General features: G+C 46.2%; 1 protein-coding gene across 1 annotated transcript in view; it reads right to left on the bottom strand.

Moving 5' to 3' along the window:
- ZFYVE9 (zinc finger FYVE-type containing 9) overlaps positions 1–13,091 on the bottom strand; it is a 656,288-nt gene that overhangs the window by 52,958 nt on the left and 590,239 nt on the right. The window contains exon 15 of the mRNA XM_086952440.1: positions 10,221–10,301. Coding sequence (XP_086808566.1) covers positions 10,221–10,301 — 81 coding nt within the window. The remainder of the gene's footprint in view (positions 1–10,220; positions 10,302–13,091) is intronic.

Here is a 13,091-nt window from a genome sequence, read left to right as displayed (position 1 = left end):
GACCCCCGTTCCGCCCAGGACCAAGATCTCGACTACGAAGACAACCAATAGGATTTTATGACTGCGGTCGTGAAAGAAGGAGAACACCCACCCCCAGCGCGCAAATCACAACAAATAACATTACAGGCCAGGTCATCACCAGTCAATCGGCAAGGCAGCGTACGAACATCCTCAGCCCTGGCCAGAGCGCCGAAATACCTCCAACCATGTCCACCGCTAAATTACCCATCAGCAACATTCACCCCCGGATCCCAGCTCACAAAAATTCTACCCCAGTAAGCATGACCAAAAAGAACTGACACATAATGACAACCTGTAATGGATAAGGACTGTTAAAAGTAGCTCATACAGAGGCACAGGATAGCGTCCCAGGTGGATCTTCGTCAGCCAAGTCGAGAAAAACAGCGCCAAAGCGGGCGGAGCAGGGGAACACAACCAAGAGGAGAGTGCAGCAATAGAACACAGGCAATCCGGCACACCATAGAAGTGCAGTTCTGATGGATGTAACAGGAAAAACAGTCCGAGTCAAGTCCCACCAGCCAGTGTATAAAAAGCGGTGATAATAGCCCCTTCAGCCCTGGCCAGATCTTGACCGTCGCTTCAAAGATGGCTGACGGGGGAGGTCCGGTCCAAACGATGCAGGAAGACAAGATGGCCACCACTGGTGAAGAAGAGGGAAGCAGAGACAAAATGGACGTCTCCAGTCACTTTCGGCGCTGCAGACGCGCAGGATAAACACCCCAAAACACTGAAATCGATATCCACTCCACCTCCTGGTAAAATGTCTACGTGCGGCTACAGGTTCAAGGGGGGCCGATGTAAGCGAAGGCAAAGTCTGAAGCACTAACCTCTCAGTCGACAAAGTTGCAATGTCTGATGGAAGGGGAAACATTGTAGCGCAACTGGATATGCTGATCCGCCGTGTGAAATCAACTCGGGAAACAGGGAAAGGCAACTTCTCTCCACATGTATCCTGCGCCCCGGCGCCCACCGCCGTGACTGACAGGGGCAAGCCAGCGCAGTCCTGATAGCTGGTCGGCACCTCGGGACTCAAAAAAATGACCTCGTCGAGTCGCTCACACAGCCTTTGGAAGGAAGCATGCCAGTCTCGGCGGAGCTCGGACAGTGCGGTCAGAACGGTCGCGTACGTCGGCTCCGAGTCTAGGCTTTTCAGGTCCGTGGCAGGGGACGGTGTAGTTAGTGTAGCCTTCCGGTCATCGGTGGGCTGGGCGGCAGATTTGTAACACAGGATAGCCCTCTCCCTCTCGGGGAAGGCAGCCGCCATCGTTCCCGCCCCGGGTTGTGCACACAAAGAAGGGGCTAGGCACGGCGTGAAGGCAGCACAAAGCGGGTCTCCAACACGGACACAGCTCACGGTTCTGGAACACCGCATATAGGATGTCGTAGCCGGTCCGCCGCTAGAGAGAGGCACTCATAAGGGTGACCAACAGAAAGGAGATGGTTTCCGATTCAGTGGCTATCGGCGGAGAGGAGGCAAACGGGGCGCAGATCCAGGGTTTCAGCGGCCATCGAAGCTTGCAACGATATCTCCGGCGGGACAGCTCGCAGAGATCTCGGAAGCACACGGGCGGGCTCAGCTCGAACACAGCATCACACTACTGCGATCAAAAAGCAGGATAGTAGGCAGGATAGTAGCGCTGGATGTAGAGGCTCACGGAGCCGAGACACGGCACGTCCGTTCAGGTCGCCATCTTGGCTCCTCCCCCTTTAATTCTCTTTTAAGTGTCTGTGCAGTTCTGCATTTTTCGACACCTTAAGAGATTATTTTGATTGCTCGGGGTCCACGCACATGGGCGGGACTATTCACTAGATTATGACTATACACATAGATCCCCTACTACAGAACCAGTGGAATCTGTAAAATATATTTTATTGAAAGGGTACTGGGATAGAGTTCTTAACCCACTACAGATACAATTGCTGTTTTTCCCCCGATATGGATGAAATAATCTTCCATTACAAGCCAATTATTTACGTACGGGTAAACATGCAGGCCTTGAATAGGCAAGATCTCCACTGATAGGCATTTGATAAGCACCCACTGTACTGGTCATACATGCAAAAGGTAGGACTATCATTTGGTAATGTTTCCATTTACAATGTCTCGATCAGTGATTTCCTGGCTTTGACAAACTCGAAGCTGAACCTGATCTTGATGATCAGAAACACAAAATGGGCTACGGTTTGGCGGTTTTGAAAATGGTGGTAAAATCTCTCCTTCCCACTAAATGATAAACTATCCTTGCGGTAAAAGGGTGAAGAAAAAACATGGCTATTGTTTAACTGGGCTACACCCTTTTGAGTGTGGTTTCTTTCAAGTAACCAACTTTCTTCATAAAAGAACTCTTTTGCAGATGTTCCCAGGTTGACGGTTAACTGAAGACATAAGCCTTCTTGAGGATGTTGCAGCCACACCAAAATTGCTTCTTGGCTGCAGAGCTCCCATTGACTTAGCTGCCACTATAGCATTCTTTATTTAGTCAAATACTTCATTCACTCCTTGATTGATTCTCTTACAATAGTATGGTAACATTTGCTCACACATCTGGTTGGAAGCAAGTGACGTTCTAGGAAAGTGCCTCTTTTTGCATGGTTACCCCCAAACCCCCCTCTCCCCCCCAACACACACCTTTTGCCTGACATCTGATGCAACCTGACTTGATGTGCCCTGAGTCCTTTCCAATCAGGTTCCAAGGGCCTGTGTCCCTCCCCCCCCACCCCCCCTCCCCCCAAGACTGTACCTTTGTACCCACAATTAGCACATCTCTGGCCACAGGTAAGCCCCCTGGAAAAGGTACAATAGAAACCAAAGGCACTGTGACCAAGTAAGGCCTCTAAGGGTTGAAGCACCTATTGTGCCACCCTTAGAGGCCCTGTACCTTAACACCCACACTGCCATTGAAGACTGCGTGTTTTGGTGCAGAGAAAAGTGAAGAGAAAACATGCCATGTTTGCAACCCACTACCTCAGGCAAGTCACCCCTCTAGCAGGGTGCACTAGCCCTCAGGTGAGGTTATAGTGGCATGAGCCCTGTACTCCTACAGTGTCTTAGACAGTGTACGTGTAGTAAAGCCATAAAGAGTATATGGTATAGGGTCTAGGAGTTGGTCATTACGAACTCCACAGCTCCATAATGGCTTTACTAAAATCTGGGAAGTTTATTAGCAAACCTCAGCACTTTACACCCACACTGATGCCAGTGTGGAATTTAATGTTAAATTTACTCAGAGGGCATCTTAGAGATGCCCCCTGAACGAAGAACAGCACTGGCGTAGTTCCCGAATAGCTGCCCGCCATTTGCCAGCAACAGACAGGTTTCTGGACCCCTTGGGTAGAGATCCTCTGCTCTCTGGGGCCAGAAACAGTGCCCATCCTGGGCAGAGGTGTCATGCTTCCTCCCCCAGGATGGGCTGGGTCCATGAAGAGGAAGCTTCAAAGGCCTACCACCTTTGTAAGTTGTCCCTGCCTTTTGCTGCCAGTCAGCAACTGGCCCGCACTGGTACAGCCCCCCACTTTGGGCAGGAAAATTGGCAGGAAAACTAAGCTAGGAGGAGAGGTGTGCCCACCTTTGCCAACCCTACCCCTCAGGTGGGGGAGGCGAGGTGAAGAACACATCTCAGTCCCCTCCATAATGAAGATGAGGGGTCCCAGCCAATTAGGGAGAGGCTCATGATCCCTCCCACTGGAGGGTGGCATAATGGGGGTGTACCCACCCCAAGGAAGGGACCCATTGGTCTCGACCTGCACATCCCTTTAATACCCCTAAATTTAGTATTTAGGGGCAACCCTCAACTTTGCCTCCTCAGAATCGAGGAAGAAAGACCGAAGAGCAGTGCTGACCCTAGAAGAAAAGGTCACCTACTGCTTTGGCCCTAGCCCTACCGGCCTGTCCCGCTTTTAACCTGCCTACAATGAGAACCCCAGTGAGTCCAACAGCCAGCAAGCCACAGAGCCGGGAGGACGTGCCCTTCAATCATCTAACAGACTGTCTCCCGTGAGCACCAGATTTGCTCAAGCTAAGACTCACCAAGAAGCCGGATCCTGGTGGCCCTGTGATTTTGCCCCACTCCACACTAGATGCCCACAGCCTGAGTTCGAGTGGCCCAACACCACGAGGAGGTCCCCCAGCGATACTGACCTGGTGATCTCTGACCTCTCTCAAGCCAACGCCTGCAGCCTCAACCTGGAGGGTCCCATCGAACACTATACCGGAGCTGGTAAATAGACCTGACACCAAGAGACACCCCTGCACCTGACGCCTCACGGCCTCTGGTGGCCCAAACAACAGTGTCTGGGCATCCCCCAAGAACCCAACTTACCTCTCCACACAGTGGTCACCTTCAGGAAGTTTCCCTGACTGAGCCTGCAGCAACTTTGCAGAACACAAGGTCTCCATGGGAATCCACAGGGTTCCCGAAGTCTTCTTGGCACACTGCATCCGGCCACCTCTATGCCGCTGGTGGTGCAGCTCCTGTGCTGATTGTTGGCCCTTGCAGAGCTGACATTAACCCCAGGAGATTTGCTCTCACACCCCAGTGGCCTACTTGTAAGTAGTTCCTAACCAAAGGCCCCCTTAGTTCCATGGGCTAACATTGGGCCCCAGCACTCTGCACCCGGCTGCCCCAGTGGTGGTGAAACTTGAGTGCCTATCCAGACCTTGGGGAACCTTGGTCCCAACACCCAAAACTCCCACTCTTAAGCCGTTTACTTACCTGTGAAACTGATAGCCATTTTTATCATATAGGAAGCAATGTTATAAGTTTTTGTTCCAAAAATGCTAGAAGTGTTGAACTGTTGTTGTAAGGAAGAAAAGTAATTGTACCTTAAACATTAAAAAAGGGCTTACTTACCTTGTATTATGAGATCCCCTGGTGTGGTATCTAGGCATACCACCCGAGTGGTCGATGTAATCTTTTGAACCAATACAAAACTGTAATAATTTCAAATCCATTTCCAATTGCATTTCTGTGTTAAGTCTTACAATTGAAAGTACATTTTACCTACCTGTACCAAGTTCTGCCTAGTTCAAGAAATAAAACAGAAGTATGCTGCAACCTGCAATAGGCTCCAATGATACCATCTCCTCCAATACCCAATGCAACTCCCTGGCAAAATTCTTTATTAATAAGGTGGACCTTAATTACAATGCCTTCGACGCTAAGCAATGCCCGTCCAAACCCACAGGAACTTCCAATCCCTGGGTAGCCCCTGACTGCTTAGAGATCTTGTCACCTGTGTCCTCTGAAGACTTAGTTATTTTGACAGCGAAAGTTAAATCCGGCTCCCCTGACGACCCTGTAAAACCTGAGATATTTAAAATACTTTACAACTGCTTGCTGTCGGAGGGTAGGACATTTATCAAAAACTCCCTACAATCAGCTGGGATTCCTAATTCCTGGAAGCATGCAAAAGTTGTGCCGCTACTTAAAAAGCCTACTCTTGATTCATCCTTACCAGAGAACTTTAGACCTATATCTCTGCTTCCATATTTGGCCAAGATTATGGAATCCCATATCAACACCATCCTGACTAATTATTTAGAGTCCAATTCTATTCTGGACAGCTCTCAGAACGGGTTCCGCTCAAAACAGCACGGAATCAGCGCTTTTAGCTGTTACTGAGCAGCTCCGGCCAGCACAAAATGAGGGTAGTACATCGGCACTTGTTTTACTCGACCTTAGTGCCGCCTTTGACATGGTCTCCCATAAAATTCTTCTCCAACGTTTGGAAGAGATCGGAGTCAAAGGCAAGGCTCTGGCCTGGTTCACTGCATTCTTGTCGGAACGCTCTTTCCAGGTTCACGCGCCCCATTATTTTTCCAATATCTACCCTCTAAAGTGCGGTGTCCCCCAGGGCTCAGCTTTGAGCCCTACGCAGTTCAGTTTATATGTCCGCCCTCTAGCCTTGTTAGCCAAAGAACGTAACATCAAAATGACACCTTATGCGGACGACACCCAGCTGGTGTTCACCTTTAATAACAACCCAGTTACTGACTAACTGTAATTCCGCGAGGACGTCATGGCCATCTCTGATTGGATGACCAATAACTACTTGCAGCTGAATTCTGCTAAAACAGAACTGCTCCTGGTAGGCCGCGACACCCATAAACGGGACTCCCAATGGTGGCCCACGGCATTAGGCTCCCCCCACAACCAAATAACACTGTTGAAGATCTAGGGGTCTTGATGGACATTGCCCTTAATTTTGAGCCTCATGCAAAGAAGGTGGCCGGCACTTGATTCGGCCTCCTGCTTAGCCTCAAATCTATTCTAGGCTTTTTGGACGCCTCTACCCGTCAACTGATAGTGCAGTCGGTGGTGCCATCTCGCCTGGACTATTGCAATGGTCAACTGCTGGGCACTAATAGAACTGTCACGGCCAGACTCCAGCGTGTTCAAAATGATGCAGCACGCCTTCCTTTTGATGTACCTAGGTTATGTCGCACCTCCAATCTTCTTCTCTATCTACATTGGCTGCCCATAAGACAAAGAATTCAATTTAGGACCCTATGTATAGCTCACAAGATCATGCACAGCCAGAGTCCTCTAATTTTGCAGGAGCTTTGCCCAGCCTATGTTCCTAGTCGGGCACTGCGCTCTGCCGATTTACATCTGCTGTGCACTCCATGATTCCGCCACTGTATAACTGGAGGCCTTTCTTTTAAAGCTCAGGCACCTGCACTCTGGAATTCCATCCCCCTGACTGTGCGCAGCACCAGCGACCATCGGACATTTAGGAAGCTGATTAAAACCTGGCTTTTTACATCCATCTAGTTTCTTGCCTTCCTACCTTTCGCTCCGCTAGCGCTGGGACGCCCTATTGCCGGGGCAGCCATGCGCTCTGTAAGTCTCCATAACATAACATACCTACTTTACACTTACCCAATTGGTCTGGATCCTGTCGGAGTCCTTGATTGAGTGAATACAATAAATGCTTAGCACACCCTCTGGATAAGCCTAACTGCTCACCCACAATACTACAAAGAGAGCAGTAAGTACTTACCTAATTTAACCTCTGCTATACCTCTGGGGACTCTCTGGACTCTGTGCACACTATACCTTACTTTGATATAGTATATACAAAGCCAGCTTCCTACATGTGTCTTAGCACAAAGCCTGGAATACACTGGCAGCTTATGCCCAACATGACGGCAATAAAGTTTTTCAAACCTCCTTCACTTCTTAGACAATTGTTTAGCCCAGTCCCTTTTACCTTTCGATATTACTTTTACAAATTTGTTCAGATCATCCAACTGATAATGAGCACATCTACCCAGCGAAATGATGGAACTGGCAAAGTGTCACAGCTTGTCTACCACACTTTGTTCTCTTCGTATCTTTATCTGCAGTGGTTCATGGGTTAACAGAAACTTTTCTGGCAAGTCCAATATTTACTGAATACGAGTCTCAAATCTCCCGATGTAAATCAGGTCCTTATGCATAGATATATCTTTAGAATAAGAGATTTGGATGCACTTTCGTTATTCAGACAACATCTCTGCGTGTGTTTATGGGCGTTCAGGGTCTTTAGCATGGCTAAATGGTAAGAATTTCAATCTAAAATTTAAGTGATAAGTCATGGAAATGATTTTCTGCTTCAATGGACCATGGTTTTGAAGCGGACTCAGCCTCAACATCTCAATGTTCCTACTCATAGCGTGCCTGTGCTCTTGCTGAAAATTGTCCAGCACACAATCTCTGTCTCGACTCAAATGAAGTAAAAAGGGAAACAACTGTTGGCTTACTAAGAGATGTGTATGCTCAAATTAGTACTGTGTCTAAAAGATGTACTAGGTATTCACACAAGTTGAAGAAATGAAAGACATATGTAACAATTCTAAAGATGCTTACAGCTGATAATAACTTTAATTTCCCATGCTAATGGAAGAGAAAATCATGCTAGAGATACCATCAGGCCCTGGAAAGGAGTGACATTTTTTCTAATGGATACCCACTCATATGGATTCCGTAGAAGCCATTTACCCAGATGCTAGACTGAAACCTGAAACGTATGCACCCATCTCACTTCACCTGCACTAAGTGGCATGCTTCAAAGTCCTTTGTGGCATCATGAAACTTTGCCAGAAGTGACTTGTAGAACAAATAGCGCCCAAGCATAGCGAGCACTTCTTGTTTTAGCCGCATCTCCATTGACGGGGGATCCAGAGTAGTCAAAGATTTTCCCTGAGATCTGCTCAATGTTTTCTGCTGTTCCTAAGTCATCAGCTTCAGGCTCAGCCTGATCTACCTATGTCATTTGGCATCATCCAAGAAGGAAGAGTATTGTCAGAGTGTTGATCCCCTGAGTGCTTTGAGCCCCTACAGTGATAGAAGAGTGTTCTTAATTAGGAAAAGCAAGTAGGAAGTAAGCGATTTCTTACCTCACAGTTCACCATTTCTATTAACTGGTTAGCAAGTACTTTTAGGAAGCTTCAGAGTCCATTTGATAAGGGGTACATAGGTCACATTTCAAACAATCTGCAATGCAATAACCTGGTCCTTACCATACCTCTTCTATAAACATTAATTTCTGGCATCAAAGAATTCAGAACAGTCACAATCTGACCGCGATCTCCTGCAGTCTTTCTTACTGTAAGTTAACATGGATTTTCAGCTCACTTACTTTGGATTGCTGTGGGATGAGTTAACCTAAGAAATCTGCAGGAGTAGATATCCAGAAATAGAACAAGTCACTAATGTTCTGTAACATTCTTTCTAATGGATAAGGGAGCTCCCACAGAGGTCTTATGACCCTCAGACTTGCCCACTTGAGGATGCTTGTTGGGCTATTGATTCTCAAATACTTTTCAAAATCTGCTTTCGACGAACAACCAAATTATACAAACTGACACCTAAATGTGCTTCTGATTAGAGGTGATATAATGGATATGGTTCAATTAAAATTATAACTAGCCAATTATCCACACAAATAACGTACAGATGAGATATTTTTTTTAGTTAGACTAAAGTCTTCTGCATTCAGAATTCGTTTCAGTTTCAAATGACCAGTTTTACCAGCAGAAATAGCTAAAGCAAATATGAAAATGAAAGTAGACAGCCTTATTTTGTTCTGGGAGAGGCCGATCTACGCTGATATTCACTGATATATGAGACTAAGGAGTCATCAAAGCTAAAACCTTCATATGATACAGAGTTGACAAAAGGTACCCAATGTTAGACTGTCAAATGCTTTTTCAACATCACTGCTCAAAGCTCAACAACCCCTTCAAACTGGTTAGTTTTCCTGGTAATGTTGATAGTACTCAGTATTATTTCTCCCAAACCATTTTGAAACGATGCCGGACTATTCTTGTAGACCAATGATTTTATGGCATGTCTTATTCTAACTAGCCACATTTTTAAACTCGTCAGTTATCAGATAAATAGGTTGTAGATGGCCTTTCATTATAGGTTTTTGTCTACTGTAGGCAGAAGAATTTAAGTAATATATTTACACTTATCAAAGAAGTATCTAAATTCAATAGAGTAATTATAGACTGATGGCATAATATTGAACAGTGATTTCTTAAAGGGATTATAAAAGCTAATGGAAAACTAAGGGCATGGTGACATCACAAGAGTTAGCAAGTCTGCCGGAGGTAGTCCCCTATTTCCTCTGTATCGCACTATTCATCATGTCTTTTCTTCATCTGACAACTTTGGAATTGGCATGGCTTTCATAAACCCTTACAGCTTGGAACAATATTCTTACTTTTAATTATTTAGGGGTTGATGGTTACTTCAGAGCCCTAAGAGTCTTATCGTAAATCTGTATCAGACGGTTGAGTTGGGCATTAGAGTTTGACTGGAGTGAAGCAGTCTCATCTATTTTTCAAGATCAACAACTTTTCCTGTGTAGACTTCTCTTCAGCTTATGCTTTTTCCAAGATCATCAAATTGTTGTAAACTTAAGAGAATATAGCCAAGAGGGAGAACTAAGTCGCCTCTGCAAGTATGATGGTCTGAGAGACATGTATATCGACTAAATTCCTGCAATGCTGGGCTACGAATGCAATAACAAACAAGTTACAATTTTATCCTGCTACCTCCAAGGTTGAATCACAGTTTATAACTATTATAGCAAATTTAATATAGAAAATTATTTATTTAGACATTAAGATACTGATGAGAGAGAGAGAGCGAGAAAAAAAAGTCAGGCACAGCATCCAAAAAAACAATGTAGTCTAAGAAGTGTTTTACCTTCAACGATACTGGACTTCGCAAGGTATCCTGAAGATGATTTTAAAGCTCCACTGAACACAAAGAAGCTGGCACCAGTCACTAAAATTAATACAAAAGATGTGTTTAAGAAACACTCCTGTAGAATCAGTGACTGAACTTCTGGTGTTCCCCACCAATTCAGGATCTACTTATGCAGTCAGAAAAGATGGAGTTCTGAATCATTACATAAACATCACATTGAAAGGCAAAACAATGTTATAATAGCATATAAAAATGGTTGTAGTTGTGTAAATTAAAGATAAAAAGTTCCAATGCCATATTATTGAACCATTTCTGTGCTTTAAATTCTTTTTTTTATTTACCTTTTTTTTGTTTTATATAGCGCAAAAGAGGCTTAGAATGTTACAACACTGAGTGAGAGGAAGGTGCCCGAATGGTATAGTAAATAGGTTTAACAAACAGTATGGAGATCGTAGACAAAAACATAGCAATGTAAGATATACTGGATAAAAGCTCCAATTCATTTACAATTTTGTAGACAAAAAGTAATGCGGAATGGTAATATTGCCCTAAATACTAAATGCATGTAGGTTGCATGGGAAACGTAGTCTCAATGAGCATTTCTGTAGTTTATGCATCTGCCAGTATATTATTATGGAAGAACGAGTTACTTACCTTCGGTAACGATATATCTGTTCGAAACATTAGTTAGTGATAGATTCCTTACTTTAAAATTACCCCCAGGCGTAAGACTGGAAACGGAAAGTTTTTGTCAGCAGTTGCCCTGCGCGTTGGAAGGTGGCGTAGTTTGGCTATGCGTCCTTCGTTGGCGTTGTGGTCGCCGAGATGAAGTAGCAGCAGCTACTTAAGACGCCGCCCTCGCGCGCTGCCGTCCGTTCTGTACAGGACTTTCCGCGCCAGTAACGCAGAACCATGAATGACACTGACCACTGGTGCATTGCAACTAGGGCCCAGAAAATTATGACCTTAACCCTAGAAATCAGTTAGCAGAACAGGGAGGATGGGTGGGGCAGTAAAGAATCCATCACTAACTAATGTTTCTTACAGATATATCATTACCAAAGGAAAGTAACTTGTTCATCTGAAAGAAACATGTGATAGATTCCTTACCTTAGAATAGATACCCCAGCAATACCAACCCCGGTGATGGGTCTGCAAACCAAAATCACACCAAAAAGTCCTGGAGAACAGAACAGCCAAAAAAGCTGTATCTCTGGACTTGGCTGTCCAGGCAGTAGTGCTTAGTGAAAGTGTGCAGCGAGGCCCACGTAACTGCCTGCCACCACGTCCCAATGCCGTGGTGGCAGCTGTTGCCCTAGTGGAGGCTCCTTTTTAGCCCGAGAATTACAGGCTTTAATCCACAAGACGACCCATCGGGAGATAGTCTGCTTGTGTACGGCCCGACCTTTCTTGGTGCCAATGTAGCCAACAAAGAGCTGGTCATCCACCTGGAATTGTTGTGTGCGGTTCAGGCAAAATGAGAGCGCACCTTTTGGGTCCAGACGGTGGAGCCTCCCTTCCTCTCTGGAAGGATGCAGAGGCAGAAAGAAGGTGGGAAAAGTGATGCTCTGCCCGATGTGAAAGGCAGTGGCAACCTTTGGCAGAAAGGATGGACGGGTTCTGAGCACAACCTTGTCCGGATGGAAAGATAGAAAAGGAGGTTTACAAGAAAGAGCCTGGAGCTCACTCACTCTCCTGGCAGAGGTAATGGCAACCAGGAAAGCAGTCTTCAAAGTCAGCCGGCGAAGAGGACAGTTATGAAGAGGCTCAAAGGGAGCGCACATTAAAAATGTAAGAACCGTTATTTCTATCTTTCTGTCTTCTCAATAAAAATATCTTTAACAAAAAAAATGTAAGAACCAGGTTCAAGTCCCTCTATGGCATTACGAAAGGAATAGGAGGGAAAAGATAAGTAATGCCTTTGAGGAATCTATTTACAACAGGAGACTTGAAAAGAGACGGCTGATCGGGGAGCCTGAGAAAGGCCGAAATGGCAGAAATTTAGCCCTTGATAGTGCCCAGAGCAGAGCCCGGCTGGGCCAAAGAAAGAAGTAACAGAAGAGCTTCTTAAAGAGGGGCAGAAAGGGGATCCACAGCCTTTGCTGTGCACCATGCCACAAACTTATTCCACCTGCAGGCGTATACCAACTTAGTGGAGGGACGCCTGGCTGCCAGAATGACATCACAGACTTCAGGAGGCAAGACGAAAGGAATCAACTGCCGCTGCTCAATCTCCACGCAAAAGAGGTGGAGACTGGACAGGTTTGGGAGGAGGACCGTACCCTGCTGCTGCGACAGAAGATCCTACCGAAGAGGCAGTCGGATGGGGGGGGATCAATCGTCATATGAAGTAGTTCAGGATACCAAACTCTTCGAGCCCACTCCGGGGCCACAAGAATGACTTGGGCCCGGTTGCGCCTGATCTGCTTCAACACTCTGGGCAGAAGTGGTATAAGCGTACAGGCATACAACAGACCGCAACTGCACTAGTGACGAAAAGCGTCGCCGAGCTTGTGCCGCCTTGGAAATTCCAACATGCAGAATTGCTGACATTGCACGTTCTCTTCGGTAGTGAATAGATCCAACCAAGGCTCTCTCCACTGTCGAAAGAGACCTTGCACCACGTCCTAGTGAAGACGCCATTCGTAATCCATCATGCACCTGTGGCTGAGTTTGTCCGCCCTGGCGTTCAGTGCCAGGTGTTGAGCCACCAGGAAAATGCCCTGCTGTTCCAGCCATGTCCAGAGGCGCAGAGCCTCCTGACATAGGGTCCATGACCCCGCCCAGTTTGTTGCTATACCACATGGCAGTGGTTTAGTCTGAACACCTGCACCACTTTCCCTTTGACAGAGGGAAGTAATGCCTTCA

Source organism: Lissotriton vulgaris, chromosome 1_1 (genome assembly GCF_964263255.1).
Source record: "Lissotriton vulgaris chromosome 1_1, aLisVul1.2, whole genome shotgun sequence".
NCBI classification, from domain to species: domain Eukaryota; kingdom Metazoa; phylum Chordata; class Amphibia; order Caudata; family Salamandridae; genus Lissotriton; species Lissotriton vulgaris.
Note: the sequence above shows the minus strand (reverse complement) of the source record. Positions and strands in the feature narration are given on the sequence as shown.